The 20,247-nt window shown below is 36.2% G+C and overlaps 2 protein-coding genes across 4 annotated transcripts in view; one reads left to right on the top strand and one right to left on the bottom strand.

The window, feature by feature from the left end:
- Positions 1-17,137, bottom strand: part of sema4gb (sema domain, immunoglobulin domain (Ig), transmembrane domain (TM) and short cytoplasmic domain, (semaphorin) 4Gb) — a 62,886-nt gene extending 45,749 nt beyond the window's left edge. Inside the window, exons 1-2 of the mRNA XM_003199631.7 lie at positions 17,031-17,137; positions 12,742-13,025 (exon numbers count right to left, since the gene is read on the bottom strand). Coding sequence (XP_003199679.2) covers positions 12,742-12,865 — 124 coding nt within the window. The 5' untranslated portion in view covers positions 12,866-13,025; positions 17,031-17,137. The remainder of the gene's footprint in view (positions 1-12,741; positions 13,026-17,030) is intronic.
- A 1,122-nt stretch (positions 17,138-18,259) lies between these two features.
- Positions 18,260-20,247, top strand: part of mfsd13a (major facilitator superfamily domain containing 13A) — a 21,605-nt gene continuing 19,617 nt past the window's right edge. For 2 of the 3 annotated variants that reach the window (XR_012387575.1, XM_017358451.4), the window contains exon 1: positions 18,260-18,369. The gene's annotated coding sequence lies outside the window, so the exon portion shown is untranslated. 3 annotated transcript variants of the gene reach the window in all.

Here is a 20,247-nt window from a genome sequence, read left to right on the forward strand (position 1 = left end):
GTCCAAACACCGATGACAGACGCTGATTGGTTTCAGTCCTTGGCATTAAACTCATCATCAACCATATGGCAACCGCTGTGAGTTCAGAATCTGAATTAATCATTAAATAAATAAATTCACATTGATGAGTCCTTTGTCTTTCTACAATAAAAACTAAATTGAAGCTCAATCTTAATAACTTGGAAAGCAAATCTGTATTTCTGGCCCAATAAGATTTAAAAGTGCCCAATATTATTTTTGCATTCAAAATTAGAGTATAATATACATCTAAACATATGCTAAAAATCTAGTAGATGTCTAGTCTAGTAATAGACTAGTCATCAAATGGACAAGAATGAAGAACTGCATACGTGAAGTCTGTATAATCTGTGCCCTATAAAGAAAATCTGGGTATACCTAGACATAGTTGGATAATAAGAGTTCAGTACAAAGTAATGGCCACACCGTGAGCCTCAAAGGCCATTGTGTCCTCGTTCTCGTGTATATTACGCAAGTGTAAAACCCTGGTGAAACAAAACACAACACAGACTGCTGCATTGCTCACAGGGCTATTCATTAGCATGTATTTAAGGTCACGTTTTACCTCATCCAGACTTGACAAGACTTCGCATCATCAGAAGCCAAAACACAGACTGATATGTTGCATCATTATTCACACCAGGGGCGTTGCTAGGGTCGAAAGGGATAAGGGGCTTAGCCCCAAAGACCCCCCCCCCCCCCCCCCCMAAAAAAAAAAAAAAAAAAAAACAGTTTCATAAGTTGATCTACTTTAATCTTAATAATAGGATTAGAGATGGTTTAATGATAAATATATGGTTTTTGAGTTGACAGTCTATAACAATAAATTGTGAAGCTTTGTGACTTGTAACACCAAAAAGGAAAAAAAAATTGATAAATTACCCACTTCTTATTTACTATTCTGTTATGAGCCATATCATGCCCCTTGAGCCTCCTATCTCCTCTCCTGATTTGTAGTTTCTGTTTGTTTTTTGAAAACAAAAATTTCTGCATGTCTTCAAATCTGAAAATATGATTTATTTTATAGACCAAGTTGTTATCCAATGTGATACAAAGCTACACACATGTTTATTTGGACAGAGTGATTAACTGAGGTGTAGTGTTGTCAAGATACTGGAATTTCTAAATTCAATACCTTACAAAATATTGATATTCCATGGGCTTTTTTTTTAAAACAATTGTATCAAAAATAGTACAAAAAAATAAAGAATTAAATGCTAGAAATGTATTTACTTCAAATTTCTTTAGTGGGAGATTTTTAGCTTTCCTCAAAATAGGTTGATGTGGGCATTGTAGCACTTTAAATGCATATAATGCCTGTTTCATTCACACTTGGGCAGAAATTCCATATATGCCTCACAAAAGTTGTAGAATATTCCAGGAAAACCATAATATTATGGATGAAGGAATCCAGCTATTGCTGGAGTTGAATGAAAATAAGATCTGGATAAACATAAAAAAGGCTTAAACTGCTCATTTACACGACTGCGACAATAAATGTAGATGAAGTCAGAAATATTTGCCCCCCTTTTAATTTTTTTTCCCTATTTTAAATATTTTCAAATTGATGTTTAACATAGCAAGGACATTTTCACAGTATGTCTTATAATACTTTTTCTTCTGGAGAAAGTCTTATTTGTTTTATTTAGGCTAGAATAAAAGCAGTTTTACATTTTTTTAAAAACCATTTAAGGGTCAAAATAATTAGCCCCTTTAAGCTATATTTTTTCCGATAGTCAGCATAAAAAACTATCGTTATATAATGACTTGCCAAATTACCCTAACCTGCCTTTAAATGTCACTTTAAGCTGTATAGAAGTTTCTTTAAAAATGTCTAGTCAAGTATTACTTACTGTCATCATGGCAAAGAGAAAATAAATCAGTTATTAGAGATGAGCTATTAAAACTATTATGTTTAGAAATGTGTTAAAAAAATAGACAGGGGGGCCCGGGGGCATTAGGTATTTTCATAAGAAAGTCGATTTATAATCCCCTGCTAACTGACATAGCATGTTACTGTAGAATATTGCCATAAAATAATATGCTAGATACATACAACAGATGTAACTGGCTATATCATATCTAGATAAAGATGTCTATATATATGTATATATATATATATATACATATATATATATATATATATATATATATATATATATATATATATATATATATATATATATATATATATATATATATATATATATATCACATCTAGAAAGCAAATACAATTTACATTTTTTTGACTAATTCGCATGTATTTACATTAATGTTCAGCACATTTTATTGATTACCTACAGTTATGTTATTTCACCAAAACTACACACATTTTCTGCTGTAAAAACAAATGTTAAGCTTCATCTGTAACTTAGCTAGAACTATTCAGTTTTGCGAAACAGTTGTATTATTACCTCATCAGCTTCAGCTGCTCAAAACAATGAATGATGTGCAGTGGCGGAATATTTTTAAACCATGTGACAACAGAGCCACTCCCACCTGCCGGTAGAAACAGGTACTGTTGAATAGATAACTTTTTAAATACCCGACACAAACGCTGCTTTAGGTATAATATGCATGATATACACGTGTTAATTGTCAAAACCTTGATAACAAAATAAATGTTATACAACCTATTTTTATTTAAGTGCAACATATTCCAAAAGATCAGGGGCTTTTGACAATACATCAGGGGCTTAAGCCCCCAAAGCCCCCCCCCTTGCAACGCCCCTGATTCACACCTCAGGCTTTGTGGGACTTTTGTTTTGAAAATGGTAGATGCAGTTAAATCCCAGCTGCACCAAATCGGGTATATGCGCAGCAAGTGATTTTTAGGCACCGATAAACTTCCAGTAAAAGGTTTATGTGACTGTTTTTAATTTTATAAGTTTCCTTTTACAGCATTGATGGTGTATTCCATTTATTCATTTATTTTCTTTTCAGCTTAGTCCCTTTATTAATCTGCGATACCCACAGCGGAATAAACCGCCAACTTATCCAGCATATGTTCTACACAACGGGTGCCCTTCCAGCTGCAACCCATCTCTGGGAAACATCCATACACTCTCATTCACAATCAAACACTAGGGACAATTTAGCCTAGCCAATTCACCTGTACCGCATGTTTTTGGACTGTGGGGGAAACCGGAGCACCCGGAGAAAACCCATGCGAACGCAGGGAGAACATGCAAACTCCACACAGAAATGCAAACTGACCCAGCCGGGGCTCGAACCAGTGACCTTCTTGCTGTGAGGCGACAGCCACTGCGCACCTGTGTCACCCTATGGTGTAATGTAAATAAAATGTAAATAAAATAAAATCAGTTAAATAGAGTTCAGCAATAATGTAGCTGTTCAAGCGTAAAACGAGATGAAAGACTTTTTAACGCAAACGCTGTCGGGAGAAGCAGGCGAGCGCAGAAAAAAACATGGAAAATACTGAGGTAAAATAAATTTCCATATTTTACAGAGATGGAGTGGAACAATAAAATTTAATACGGTGCTTCTTGCCTGGTCTGACCCCCACTTTATATCGCATCTCATTCAGTCAATAAAGCTCACTGTTTTTTAAAGAAACACTTTGCAATTTTGCAATGCAATGAAGGGGGAGGAGCTGCACAGCCAAGCTCATTAATATTCCCAACCATTCCTAATATGGTCAAAAAAGAGCTTCTGATTTTAGGGGCAATATATTGAGTAAAGAAGTAGCTTATAAAACCATTTCTAGAGATTTATTTTTACCTTACCTAAGGCTCGAACCAGCGACCTTCTTGCTGTGATGCGATTGTGCCACCCACTGCACCACCGTGATGCCCCATGACACAAAACTTGGCATGTACTTACCGAAAAAAACTGTTTGTTCAACCCCATTAGACTAAGTAAGCAAAAAGTATCCTTAACAACATGATGAGGTCACAGGAGAGGATTTGTAAATGCCATTAAAGTAATGTCACTGACAGCAACGGTCACATGACAGTGATATCATAGCCAATGTAATAGATCCAGATTTCATTCATACTACACACATTTAAACTGTACAAAACATTATTTTAACTGGTTACAAAGTTAAATGTGGTACCTACTACCTAACGTACTGTACACTACCTGACAAAAGTCTTGTCAATCCCAGTTGTAAGACCAACAAATAATAACTGGACTTCTAGTTGATAATTTGGAAAAGTGGCAGAAGTTAGATTAATCAGAGTTCTGTTGAACTGCATCCACAAATACTGCAGAAGACCTATTGGAACCCGCAAGGACCCAAGATTCTCACAGAAATGAGTCGAGTTTCGTGAAGAAAAATTCATAGTTTGGGGTTACATTTAGTATGGGACGTGCGAGAGATCTGCAGAGTGGATGGCAACATCAACTAGAGGAGTCTGGGTGCAGACATGGTGCAGTGCAATCTGGGCTGCATCCAATGCTTTTTAATGGGCTCACCTAACCCCACCTCTAACCCTACCCGTCACAGTGACATCACTAGCTCCATTTGAGTGCATTGTGTCTGACATTGCATCGCTGAGTGATGCAGTCTAAGATTGCATCATAAAAGCTGCATCCAGATACTATTGACATCAACAGCCTGAGGTGTCAAGACATTTGTGCTTCCCATCACATTACAAACCACAGGAGAGGGCAAATTCTTCGGCCTCCACATCAAAGTTCCTGACAGCAAAGAAGTTCCTGAAAGCAAAGAAGGTCAAGGTGCTACAGGATTGGCCAGCCCAGTTACTAGACATGAACATTATTAAGCATGTCTGGGGTAAGATGGAGGTGGCATTGAAGATGAATCCAAAGCTCATGGAAGTCCTACACAATATTAATTCTTTTTCCACTGCAGCATGACTTTATATTCTATACTGTACAGTATTTCTGTAAGTGACAAGACTTTTCTCTAAGCAAAGTCAGACCTTACTGTCCTAATTACATAATTAAATATCAAGGCATGATCATATTTCATTTTGGTAAAAACATAATCTTGAGGCCTTTGCCCTGTATATAAGCCACTTCTGAAACCAAATGATCAACTAGAAGTCAAGTTATTATTTGTTTTTCCTAAAAGTTGCATAAATGACTTTTTGTCAGGTAGCGTATATAAAGTATAAATTCCTGCACAGTTAGTATCTTAAATCTTTGAAACATTGGAATGCTAGAGTCAATCCTTCCTATTTCACAAGCCAAATAACCACCATTAAAATGATTTACCATTGTGACTGATTCATAGTTATGACTCAATGCAAAATAAATAAATATAAATAAATAATTCTCCAGCAGAACAATAAAATCAATCTCACACACACTAAACTCTTTTTGCATAATGCAAGATATAATTTGCAGCATAATGCAATGTAAGCAACCCTAAATGTGTTTATTATTGATGTTATTTGTGCACTAAAAGAAGGAAGTAGATGCCACCGCTCGAATCCTGTCACCAAGACAACAGCAACCCCCACGCAGATAAAACCCCCTCCATCAGAGGGCTGGATTCAGGGCTGTTGGATTATCAAGCCTACCTTTTTATTAGTCCCAGAGGAGAGTGAACATTATATGTGTATTTTAAATGCCTTTTCTGTGATTCTCAAGAAATGTTAGCTCGCTGTCTGAAAGGTAAATATAGACGGAGCATTTTTCCACAAGCTTACTGACCCTACAAGATAACTCTGTGATTCTTTTTATCAGACGTTCAACAGAAACTACCCACATCTTCTGAGCTTCTATGAGTGTTTTCATCTTTCAGGATGACTGGATAAACATAGAGAAACAGACAATTTATATTTGTATTTTGTGTGGGTCAAAGACGAGACATCCCATTTTGTTGTCCACATTTTTTTTAACTTATAATCAGTGTTGGGCAAGCTACTTGAAAATTGTAAAGAGCTAAGCTATTAGCTACTCTACTTAAAATGTTGCTTAACTACACTAAAAGCTACCCCCTGGGAATGTAGCAAGCTAAGCTAAAAGCTGCATGGCAAAAGTAGCTTGACTACATCTAAGCTATTTTTACAATTTTAATTTTTAAATCGAAGCAACCTAAATCCAAGTCGTTCATATCTTAGTGATCAATAAAACTTTAAATAAAACATACGAGGCATAATAGTTCAGTTCAGTTATTTACTGTAAATAATATGCTGTACTAACCAGAAACACATTATATAACAGCTGAAACAAAAAAAACAAAACAGGTGTTACACATTTAAAATACTATAGTCATTTATAGTAAAGGGAAATATTTTGGAATAAGCATTATAGTGTGTGTGTGTGTGTGTGTGTGTGTGTGTGTGTGTGTGTGTGTGTGTGTGTGTGTGTGTGTGTGTGTGTGTGTGTGTGTGTGTGTGTTTGTGTGTGTGTGTATACTGAGTGTGTGAATACAAGAGTGTATGGGTGTTTCCCAGTACTGGGTTGCGGCTGAAAGGGCATCCACTGTGTAAAATGTATGCCAGAATAGTTGATGGTTCATTGCGCTGTGGAAGCTGAAGAAAAATGAATGAATGAATGAATGAAAGTAAAGTTTCAGTTGTAATGTTACAGATAAAATATAATGCCAAAATCTGGGTGAAATAATGTTCCAAACTGCAAACTTTTCATCCAGTGTAGAGAGCCAAACTTTGATTTTACCATTACATTTTCATATACACATATAAAATACCAAGTTAAAATATTGTTTTCTTGGCATGTTCAAATAAGCTTGATGTCTGATTTTTATGAAAAGACTAGCAGAGTTTTGTCCAATGTGCTGTTTGTAGTGAAGTTTATTTATAAACTAATTTCAAGAGGATCAAGTGCTTATGATTGATCACAGCTGGTCCTGCATTAACTAATGCATGATTCACCCATCAGATAATTCTCACTCGCTATAAATAACCAGAGTTTCTTACTTTAATTATCTTTGCCTTAAAGAATCCCCCCTTCCACCCCGACTCCTACACCTTTCCCTTTATAGGGCAGCACGGTGGCCCAGTGGTTAGCACTGTTGCCTCACAGCAAGAATGTCACTGGTTCACATCCTAAACAGGCCAGTTGTCATTTCTGTGAGGAGTTTACGTTCTCCCTGTGCTCACGTGGGTTTCCCCCGGGTTCTCTGGTTTCCTCCCACAATCTAAAAAAATGTGTCATAAGTGAATTGATCAATTTAAATTAGCAATATAGTTGAGCTCTTAACCAGCATAATATCTTTACATAGCAAATTATAATCTGTCATCAGCTCTAAACCAAAAAAAAAAAAAAAGGGGGGGGGGGGGGTTCTCGAGACCTACCTGAGCTTAAACTCCTCTCTTAGCCTGCAAATAGGAGGGGGCCCCTGGCTCATAGATCTTATGAGATCAGGGCTTTCCCCCGGGACAGCATGCCAAACACTCTTTATTATCAATCGTCAGCTAAGTGTGTACTCTTGAATTGACCATTAAGTTTAACAAGATCAAGAAATTATTTAAAAATCACATATTATATATAAATCCAAAATAAAACAAAAAGTGCTTTAGGGGTAAAGATAAACAGCAAAATTATAAGTCCAAAGTCCCTTTATGACTTGAAATGACTTGATGGATTTGTAGTCCGGGTGATAATGCATGCTTTCCAGCGATCTGCAAAGCCTAGATCACTAGAGCTTAATAATATTGTCCTTATCAATTTTTAATTTTATATTTTTCTAATTCCAGCCAAACTGAACACATAAGAATTTCTCCAGAAGATAAATATAATAGGAAATACTCTGAAATAAGTCCTTGCTCTTTTAAAAATTACTTGAAAATATTTTTTAATAATTAAGTAATTCAAGTAATTTTTAAAAGAGAAAGGACTTTTTTCACAGTATTAACTATTATATTTCTTTCTGGAATTGTTTTAAATAGCACATAACATACACAATGGTATTTAAAAGTGCACTTGAGAAATATATACAAATAAAAAAGAATTGAAATCTCACAGACGGGATAATAATCTTCAACCGTACTAAAATTGAAGTAAAACATCTCAAGGTATTTAGATGTTCAACAGACAGACAGAGATAAACCATATCACCAAGGACCTGAATGCACTTTTCCCCTTGTCCCACTACCCCAGACGAATTACACACGTATACATATTTCATACCAGCATTACTTCAGGTCTGCTAAGCACTACAAAAACCAGACAACCATGAACCCAAAAGTCAGAAGACAAAAAGAAAACAATTAAATACACAACAACAGCAAGCCATTAAAGCAAGTTAGCACCTAAGGTTCACCCTCAAACCTTCCCAATTTTTTTTAATTCAGAATTCACCAATTTGAACATTCTCTCCATACAGAAACACATGCTTGATTTAGCACAGATTTAACACTCCTACATGCATGTCTCCCCCGTCTCTATCTCTCTCTCTCTCTGTATGCTCTAGCTCTCCCTCTCATCCCAAGAGAGCTCAAATATAGGTCAAGGACTTGAGTCAACCAGGGCAAGGAGAAAAATACAATAATGGAGACAATATTGCATGAAAAAGACCTGCAGTGTCTGAGCACAAATGAGCCACACAAAGCCATCAGCCTTTATGCAGCAGCAAACTTTAGCAGCACTTAAGATTGAGGTAAAGTTAAGTTTTATATTTGCACATTCGTTTAGTTTCAACTGGTGACAGTTGAATTTTCTCTCGCGAATACCATTCATGCCTGCTGTTCTCACGTAAATCCACCAGAGGCCGCTGTGTCGACTGACTGTTTGACTGACTAAATGACTAACCGTACGTTCACACCGAAAGCGGCGAGAGCGTCCAAGGTTGCTCTGGCCACCCTGGCGACAACGCTGTCTGCCTTCAGCTCCGGCGGCAAGAGCGTCAAAACTCGCTACATTGATCTCCTATTTAAAGGGTCACGAAACACCAAAACACATTTTTTGAGCTGTTGACAGTCGTATATGTGTCCCACACTGCTAAAAACACTATTAGGACACCTATATTTCACTAAAAAGTGTAAATTGGTTGTTTTTGCGTTATTTCATGCAAATTTGTACTTCCTGTTTGAAACGAATTTTTGAAGCTGCGTCACGGTCATGACATAATAGCGTTGTATTCCAGCGTGCAGACTGGGCGTCTGTGCCTGAGTGAGTCTTATTACGTCTTACAGTGTGATACTTTAATGCATGAGTAAGGCTTAGTTCAAACCAATCAGCGCGCTCTATTGTGCAACTTCATTAATATTCATTAGTGTCACCGTGTTTACACCACAAAGACGCCACGTTGTGTTGGCAAAACAAGCATGGAGTGTTGCTTTTATAGTTTGCTGCCGTTAAGTTTCGTTTTCATTTTCTCTCTGTGAGAGCTCATCTGGATCACGTGTGGATTAACAGTGTACGACGCTCGACAACAATAACTTACATGTCTAAGGAGGATTATTGTTTACCTGAGAGCTGTTCTCATCTGCAAACGCTGAGATCTGGATTCGCTTGTAGTATTCTCTCCATAAAGACGCGGCTCTAGTTGCTAGGGATTGTCCTGTCTCTACAGATTTGGTAAGTGAGCGACCAGTGCTCTTTGTTTATTCAGTTTGTTCGTATCGAATTAAGTTAACTATTGCACTGAGTGCAGAAATGTTAGCACCGCATTTTGTGACCGGAATAACACACGCGGCTTTCTGACGCTACCTGCCGTGTGCATCTAAGTTTCCGGGAAATGCAGAGTTTTTTTTTCTCTCATTCGCCGTGCGGTATCAAACATTGCATGAAAAATACACGCTTAGAGCAGGTCCTCGAATCAAATATCTCGTTTGTTGCGAGGGGCATGAATGAATTCCCTGAATGAAAGAGCCAAACTGCAGTTAAAGTCCAACATTTAATAAGTTGGCAAATAATTCGACTACAGATGTCCATGTAGGTTAAACACCATCACTTCCTCTTGTGTGTATTTTGACTGAAACTACTACGTGCCCAAATAGACACTCCTACACCCTCCCACTTTAGTTCCTCCGACACTCCCCCCTAAACAGAGCTGGGCACGCCCACTTTTCTGACTTTTTCCAAAGTAGAGGTGTGAAAACACCCTGCTGAAACGAGGGGGTTTCATGGCTGTTGCAGCATGTCAGTTACATTCCTGCATAAAACATGTTTCTAGCGTGAAAATGTTGCGCACTTCTTATCAAATTCATTTAACAATGGAAGATCAAGTTGCGTGTGGTGTGGCTTTGCTCTATTTATCCAATGTGTCCATATGTCTGAAATATCCAGAAGCAGCAATACTGTTTTGTACTCTCACGTTGTGTGAGTTTCCCTCTTTTTTAAGATAAATTTATATAACATTAATGAACATCAGTAACTCGCCAGTAACTTATTTAATGCATATTCCTGTAAGAAAACATTGTAAATAATTGAAAAACCGGCGACTGCAATCATCAAACCCTTGGGGACAACTGTGGTTGGAACCAAAGTTCACAGGTCTGTGTTCTCTGAACTCCGATCAAGCGGTAGACGTCTTCATTCTGATTGCTTGCCGCCGAACCGCGTCATAGCTCATTACCATAAGGTTGACTTGATTTCAACTCTCCTTGGCGCCCACATCGGAAAAGATGCGCCGCGCTGCTCCTCGCCATTTATCGCCGCCGGCTCTCATTGAAAATGTATGACTTCCGGCTACTTTGACGCTCTCGCCGCTTTCAGTGTGAACGTACAGTAAAAGACTGACTGACCCACCCTCCTCCTTCCTTAAACCCAAGCTATAGTGTTTTAAAAAGCACCGATTGATCAACGCCCAACAACCGATAACAGCGGAAGAATCATACATACTAAGGTAAGTGGTAAGCTGATATACGTGTAAAGGAACAGATGGATCCATTCATCTTCAGTACCCATCACGCCCCCCACCCCCCTCCACCCCCAACACCCACACCCATAGCGTTCGTTTTCAAAATGAAATGCAGCCATACGTGCTTCTGGCTACATAATTTGCGATCTCCAGAAATTTAAATGTATAAGGGCTACGTTTTCAGAATGAGCCTATGTTGGGTATCTGAGAATTTAACTGAAAACACGCTAGCAAAATCAATATGGTTAGTTTTGATTTCAAATGTTTTGAGCATATTTTTACAAAAGCTAAAAGCCTGTATGACTTAATTACTATTGAGTCAAATTAAGTTAAATTTCAAACATAGTAATTAGAAAAGTAGTTTTAACATTCTGTAATTTCAATTGAAAGTTATCTGTAACTTATGACAAATAAGCAGTGTTGGGTAAGTTGTACGCATTCACTGGCTCTATGGCACTAGCCAAACATTGCTGTATTTATTTGAGCATCCCCAATCAACCAGAAATAACAAAAAAAGATTAAATAATGGTGTGAGTCTTTGGTGATAAATACACATTTATCTTCATCAGTGTAGCCAGAGGGCAAATCTACTCCAAGAGAACATTAAGCTTTTCAATAAAGCTTGGGCTTTTTTCCAATTTGAAGGCATTATCCATCAATAGCCGCTATTAGCGTTCACCTACAGTTATTGGAAACCCATTTATTGCACAAAGGCGTAAAGACAACACACTTTGACAGATTTAAGAGCATTGATGTCTTTGTACAGGCCTCACAAGTTCTTTCAGCCATCTTAATGGTTACTGACACATTTATTGGATATGTATTGGTTGTTATATATCCTTGACAGAATTGAAATGTTTGGGGTCATTTTTACCCCACAGTCCAAAAGACATGAGGTATAAGTGAATTGGATAAACTAAATTGGCCGTAGTGTATGTGTAAATGTGAGAGTGTATGGGTGTTTCCCAGTAAAATATATTCTGGATTAGTTGGTGGTTCATTACGCTGTGATGGCCCTTGATAAATAAGGAACTAAGCCTAAGGATAATTAATGAATGAATAAATGAATGAATAATGTATAGCACGCATATGCTATAGGGCATTACACTATATGATATTTTTCAAATCAGCACTAAGTCCAGGCTAACCTTACAGGAGTGAATGTGACCTAACCTCACTTTTAATTCTCACAGCATCTGCTGTGTGAATCTCGTGAACTGGGACAGGACAAGTGAGAAGGGCTGTTTAATAATATCCAGAGAACTGACACAGCCTCCAGCGCTACAGGAAAACAGTGTCAAACGCATTGAGAACAGCCCATGAATGAAGCAAACACACCTGCTACCTTTACTGACTATGGAGAGTAGGAAACCGCTGTAACTCAAGACAGGTGTGACTGAATCTGCTTTCTTTCAGTTTAAGATTGAAAACTTTGGAATTCGTGTGACAACAAGAAGCATTTACTGGTTTGCTTGCTATCTATCCATCTATCCATCCATTCATCTATTCATCTATTAACAATTTTAGTGTTTATCTGTCAATCCTTTCATCCCATTCAACATCCTATCCAACCATCCATCCATCCATCCAAACATCCATCCAAGCATCCATCCATGCATCCATGCATCCATCCATCCATCCATCCATCATCTATCTGTCTGTCTGTCTGTCTGTCCGTCTGTCCGTCCGTCCGTCCGTCCGTCCGTCCGTCCGTCCGTCCGTCCGTCCGTCCGTCTATCTATCTATCTATCTATCTATCTATCTATCTATCTATCTATCTATCTATCTATCTATCTATCTATCTATCTATCTATCTATCTATCTATCTATCTATCTATCTATCTATCTATCTATCTATCTATCTATCCAGCTATCCATCCAACTTGAGAGTCTATCTGTTTGTCCTTCCATTTTGGAATCTGAATTAATTTAAGTTCTGAATTGCACGTAAACAGCCTTACCATTTACACGCACAGTAGTCCTGGGGGTGACATCCATGTCAAGGACTGGTCCAAATGGAAAGCACCAAATGACGGGTATTAAGTATCCCACCAGAATTAAGTTCAGCATTGTGGTTTGCCCCATGATCAACGTGATGCACTATGGTTCTGCTAGGATCCAGGCAGAAACTCTACTGAAGATAATGATGTCGTGCGATTGATGCTGATTCACTAGAACAGGCTCCCGCTTCCAGCAGTGCAGTCATGGGCTGCTAACTCATCCTTGCTCAGTCAAAGGTTTCCCACTGCATTGGCAAGAAAAAAATGAGTAAGTCTTTTGCTTCCTGAGATGCAGATCGAGAGCAGATGGGCTGATGAAAAAACACGTCATGTGCAAACGCATCCACTAAACAGTTCATAATGCAATCTAAGTCTACTGTATCAAATGCTATAATCAAACTTTACAGAGATATGAAAAAACCTGAGGCAGTCACATACAAATGTGCAAATAAATGAACATTCTCGTAGCTGTACAGCATGGTGCTTGCAAGAAAAAGTTGAAGAAGCTTATTTGTTTCTCAGGGAACACATCCGGTTAAAACGCACATTAAAAATCATTTCAGTATTAATCACTCATCCATCCATCCATCCATCCATCCATCCATCCATCCATCCATCCATCCATCCATCCATCCATCATCTATCTATCTATCTATCTATCTATCTATCTATCTATCTATCTATCTATCTATCTATCTATCTATCTATCTATCTATCTATCTATCTATCTATCTATCTATCTATCACTAATTTTTGTGTCTACCTAACCGCTCTTCCATCCCATCCCTCCATCCATTCATCCATCCATCCATCCATTCAACCATCCATTCATCTACTTATCCATCAATCCATCCATCCATTCAAACATCCATCCATCCACTCATCCATCCATCCATCCATCCATCCATCCATCCATCTATCCATCCACTTATTCATCCATCCATCCATCCATCCATCCATCCATCCATCCATCCATCCATCCATCCATCCATCCATCCATCCATCCATCCACTTATCCATCCATCTATCTAGCGGATGTAAGCTTTGCACTAAAATGCTGTGTTATCTTTTTGCATCCTTTATTTTCATACACAAATCTGATGATATATGAGACTTAATTTTGAAGTCAGTTAATACAATCTATCTATAACACACCTCCTGTTAAAATGCACATTAAAAATCACCAGTAAAAGATTGAATGCATCGATTGCACAATGTTGATTCAAAGCGATACAACTTGCATAAATGGTTACAGTTTTTCTAAGTGGGTTTGGTGCATTTTTCACAACACTATTTACATTTGCACAACAGTTAATGCACTTCTCAAAACAATTAGTACAAACTGCAAAAGCTAGTTGATAAACTGCAAAAGCGTGTCACTTGCTTAAAATTGATAGCTCATTTCTCAAATATGAAAGTATTCATGTCAATGAAAGTGTCTGTGTCATCAAGCTGAAAAGTCCTGACACCATTGTTTATCAACACAAGAGTCAAATGGCTTTGTCATGTTTCTATTATGACAGTTTACTTTTTTTTCCAATGCAATAAAGTCAGATTTTGGTGACACGTCCTGAAAATGCTCAAAACAGCACTATATACTATTCGCACAGCCATTTGAAAACTACAGTAAAGTGAGACATCACTGCATTTAGTGAGGTATCTGAGTACAAGACACTGAATATGTATGTTTCACATTTTTCACAGCATTGTGCAAAAGAATAAGTGCACTCTTATTTACAACAAACATAAACTTTCTTTATGTAGAGCTGTGCACAACTGTAAACAATATGCAGTACAAATTAAAACTTAACCTACAACATACACACTGTAGGTCTGTAAATCATTCATGAAATTGTTTAAATTAGAAGACATTTTCAGGGAAAAAAATATTTTAAAATGTTTATAAAATTAGCTTGACAGATTTTGGCAACTAGTTCAAGATTTTTGTGTGCATTGACTCAAGTAATGAAATGAGGACTATTCGTTTTATATGAAATGACTCTTCATCATTAACTTGGTTCATTTTGACTGACATGACATAGGCAAATGATAATGTTTTAAAACAGCAGAGAGTTGAATAAAAGAAATTGATGCATGTCCAAAAGCATTTGCAATTTGTTGGAAGGAATAAGAAACCGCTATTGTGATGTGCACAAATGACTAATTGTTTTGAGAAATGCATTAACTGTTGTGCAAATGTAAATAGTGTTGTCGGGAATGCACCAAAGCCACTAAGAAAAAATGTAATATTATAAAAATGACACAGTAAAGACTGCATTTTGCTTTAAGGCAACAAACCATTTTTCCTTCACTGTCCAAGCACAACATATGGCAATAAATGTTATTAATATTGAAGGAATTACTTAGCAAAAACAATACAAGGCATTTTCTTGCTCACAGCCGGTTCAGGCAATCATTTTAAAATCTTGTTTCTGGCTATGTGTATTGTGTGGAGGATGCACTTTTCTTTGGCTCTGGAGAACTGCCGCAAAAGCAAATTTTCTTACTTTATAATGAGTAAATTTAATTTTAAAACTCTTGGAGTCACAGAAAGTTCTCTGTATATTATGAGCCATGGCTTTAAATGCATTTGTTGTTTAGAAGCACCATTATGTGAAATGGATATGGGGGCAGTGGATATAGATACAGCAGATGCAGCCACTATAGAGCACACTGAAGAACATAAACATTTTATTTATATCATATAGTTTCATATATTCCAACATTTTAATGCAAATCCTATATCTGGAATAGCAAAACGTCATATTCAGTGCATCACATGCTGAAAAAGTATGCCATATATATTGCAGTTAGTAGCATAAATGACTAAGGTACAGATTAATTTGACAGGCAAAACTATTATAAATCCAGCATTTCCAGTCTGACATTTTCAGAGATGGTAAAGAAACTCCTCCAATCACCCAAATGTGGGATTCTATGGCATATCTCACTGATTCTGCACTTAATACAGTTTACAGATTTTGTACTAATGAGAATTTTCAAGTCTAATTTCAGTGTCATTCATAAATACTGATGATGACTGCATCCAAAAACACCTTGATTTGATTTATGCTTTATACATCATGTATGTCAAAATAATTCAACAATCCATTCCATTAAACATGTTAACCAATTTGCCTACAAAAGATGCACATATCAGATTGAGGTACATGTACAAATTTACATTTGATGTAATGGGAAGAACTAACTATTCACAAAGCGCTAAACTTTTTAAATGTGTTAGAGACCAGATTAAGAAGCCCTTTGATGTCATTATCTGTCCTAGATGGGATAATTAAATCAAATGACAACAATGGCACTGTGTCTGAAGACGTTTTCACAGCTTTGTTGTCAGAGACCACGGACCAGCTTAGGTTAGTATGCCAGTTAGATTGGTGGGAAGTCTGTGACAGCACATAACTGTTCCAACCAAAGCAATAATATTGAAAGTGCCATTAGGATTCACTGAACTCACAGTAAAATTATTCTATTGAAATGCTCTTCTTAATTATTTTAGTTTTCAGTAGTGATTTGAAGATGATTTTTCATCATAAATGTCTAAACCCTTACTTTAGTCACAGAAGTAAATGAAATTCACTCCTTCTGCCATCCTGTGGCATAGAGATGCAATTTTACTTTAATTGCATTATCAGAAAAATATATAAACAATACTCCTGCACATGCACATCAAATAAACCAAAGACATACTCCAAACTCTGGCTAAACTAAACATATTAAATGTATTCATAAATGTAGTCAGTGTATGTTTTATTACTACTTAATAGGGGCTAATAAGGATAGCATTAACTGATCTCAAATTGGGTCTCATATAGCATCAGACTTGTGTTAGAAAATAAAGGATGCAAAAAGAAAACAGCATTTCACAAAGCTTACATCTGCTAGATAGATAGATAGATAGATAGATAGATAGATAGATAGATAGATAGATAGATGATAGATTAGATAGATAGATAGATAGATAGATAGATAGATAGATAGATAGATAGATAGATAGATAGATAGATAGATAGATAGATAGATAGATAGATAGATTTTTAGTTTGAAATCCTCCACTGCGGTATTTTAAAGGACACTTCTGGCACTCATTCCCAGTCACCTTCACCTGCGTGGAGATCCCAGCAAGCTCCGCATACATTACAGTAGATTATGCGCAAAGATATCTACTATAAACTACACAGATATAACATGCACAATTTGAGAGATGTGTGGTAACTCTGTAGTTACGTTACCTGAGTATTTGAGGGGGAAAAGTAAGCATCAGGGTGACTGTGTTTCCGTAGATTCCCTGTTGTGCTGCTAATGATGCCTCTGCTCCAGTGATCTCACTGAGTACTGCGCTGCATGCACATGCGGCTCCTCAGAACAGTCTCAGGTGAAGCCAAGCCACGCCTCTCTGCGTAATATTCATGATCAGCCACGCCCCCACTGTGTTCTGTCGCAGTATCGGTTATCTGATGTATATATTTACAGCGATTTCAGATTTAATAAAGTTTTTTTTTCTTCTGAGGTTGCATTAGGGTTGAGCGTTCATGGGGCTGAGGGTTAAATGAGCGACTGTTGTGATAAGAACGCAACTGCTTCATTTGTATTGGTTGCCATCTAGAGGTTAGCATTAAAAATGCAACATGTAGGAGACACCAGGGCAATGGAAAGGAGGAAAATGGGAAATATATATATTTTTATATCTATACAATCATAATAATAAATATTTTAATATCTATGTAAAAATTAAATATAATCACTTTCATGCCTAAATTAACTTTTTTGTGTATAAAGACACAGTTAACAGGTTACTGTGGATAATTAACATTATTAATGAGTCTAAAATATTATTTGGAAGGTTTTTAGTTAGTTCTACTTGTTATAAACTTATTTAAAATGTATTAACTCGTTTTATAATCCTTTTTATTATACATTTGTCCAATTTGTTTTTTGTTTTAATAATTTCTTAATTTAATTTTATTTATTATTTATAATCAAACTAGTTATTAACTATAACTATTACAAAGTTATATATATATATATATATATATATATATATATATATATATATATATAATAAAATGTTTTTAAAACTACTACTAATTTATTTTTAATTATTACGTTTATGTTTTAACACACAATTTAAAGAATATATCAATTAAATTAAATTACTTAAATAACTATAAATAAATTACTATAAATAACTAAAAAAGAAATATACTAAGCAATCAATTTTATACAAAATATACTCCTCCGTGACTGAAAGTTGCCGCTTGCTCACGTCTGTTTTTAAAAGAAAATGTGCCAAATAATAGTGGAATGATGAATTTTCTCATTTGTCACACTAAAACTGTACTACAGTTTAAAGATGTGCAGTTTATAATCACGACAGTACAGTATTTGAGCGCGTGCCCGTCTGTTTGTGTGTATGAGCCTGAACGCGCACAGATGGCAGCGAGGAGGAGGGAAGACTCGTGACGTCACGGGCTTCCTCGTCCAACACATGACATGTTTCGATACAACCGTGAAACCTAGAATCGTTTATTGATCATCAGGTGACCGACGCTTTGACACCAGCTCCACATGGTAAGTGTTTTAACAGTCTAACCATATAAAACCACGGAATCCACTGATAGTATTGTGTTTCTATTGAGAGGAATCAGCTGGGTAAGTGTGTCTGTCTGTCTGCTGGCTGTGACTTGGTCCACGTCGCATTGCTTGATATGAAAGCGGATAGCCTGCTAGCAAGCAAGCTTAACTTACCACAGGATTAGTGGTAGTTAAGAGGTTATGGTGGGTTTAAATTGGCACGAATTGGGTCGAACTCATTGTTTGATGATATATTCATTATTTTTCTTTAACCATAATGTGATTCATCTGGTTAGATTTAGATACCCGGGATCATGTTGTTTAATTACTATGAGGAAAGTCGCTAATGTGAGCGGCTAGCATAAGACCTGTTAGAAAAACATGGTAATACCATGTCAGTTAGAATGGAGCAATTTATCAAAATTAAGACGAAATATTCGAGTTTGTTCATAAACGAATGTGTTTACGAGAATATTAAATGTAATATTAAAACGTTATCGTCGAGATAACTTTAGAAGTGATTCTGGCAGTTTCATTTCTCCCTTTAACGGTTCATTGTTTAGATGTTTGAATCAGTAAGATTTGATAACGTTATATATTTATTTATAAAGATCTGAATTATATTCACAGCTAGGTGTCAGATTTCCTCTAGTTGTTTAATGAAACTTTAGTGGTGGATTTTATTAGAAGCTGATAATGAGGTAAAGTTGGTTGTATGTTTGCACTTTCTCTTCAATAATAATATAATTTAAAAAAAGTATTCTTTGGAAATTGTAAGTACTGAAATCATATTAGCAGCCAACGACTATCAAAGTACATTGGTCACAGACAAATAAATAGTTTTAATGTTGTTTTCAAGTCTTTCTTGCTTGTGATTTCAAGCAGAATATTCAAAGTGCCATGGTAAACAATATAGGCAGCATGTACTGTAAGTCTGTAACAAGTTATCATTATACGAATGTGCAAATATAAAATCAACTTAACCTCAATGAAGCTGACCGAGTACTTGTTTTGATGCAGAAATGGTGTATTATGTCAAAGTGTTTTATCAGTGTAAAAGACTAAAACACATTTTATTAACTGATGTGATGAACTTTTGCAGCTTGTGTAAGAAGGAATTGAGGTAAAGTTGGTTTTATATACCCTCAGAAAAGTATACTTTGCAAATCCTAAATACTAAGATCATATTAGCAGCCAATGACTATCAAAGTACAACATTGTTCACAGTCAAATAAATAGCACTAATGTTGTTTTCAAGTCATGCTTGCATGGTAAACAATTTCGGGAGAGTTTCATAAGTTGTCACTCTATGATTGTGTGAAATATAAAACCAACTTTACATGTTTTAAGGAAAGGGGATAAAAAAGCAACAATGACTGTTAACAACTATGTTATGTTGGCCTCATTTTACCTATCTAAGCTCTAAAAAAATTGGGGATTTTAATATATACTGAAATATGTCATTATATATGTGCTATTGTATTTTAAATAATTCTAATCATACTTCTGACAAATCTAAAGGTTATTAATGACGCGCAAGTATGAATAATGACGCGTAATATAAAAATGTAAAATTATATTAATTAGTATGAGGTGTTAATTAGGATTTTGGGGTTCCACTGTGATCCTTAAATACAGTCTTTAAATTTGTCGTCAGATGTTTAGGATGTTGCATTTGCAGGAAAAACTTGAAGAAAAAATTCTCATGGAAACTATATGTTGACATTATATTAAAATCTGTTCATATTTTCCAAAACAACTAACCACAGAGTTATGGGATTAGAAAAATATCTATCTGATTCTGTAAACATTTTTTATATTTAAAATTAGGAAAATAAACATGCGCTATGGATGTGACCAAAAAAGTCTGCGAGT

Source organism: Danio rerio, chromosome 12, assembly GCF_049306965.1.
Source record: "Danio rerio strain Tuebingen ecotype United States chromosome 12, GRCz12tu, whole genome shotgun sequence".
In the NCBI taxonomy this organism is placed as follows: Eukaryota; Metazoa; Chordata; class Actinopteri; order Cypriniformes; family Danionidae; genus Danio; species Danio rerio.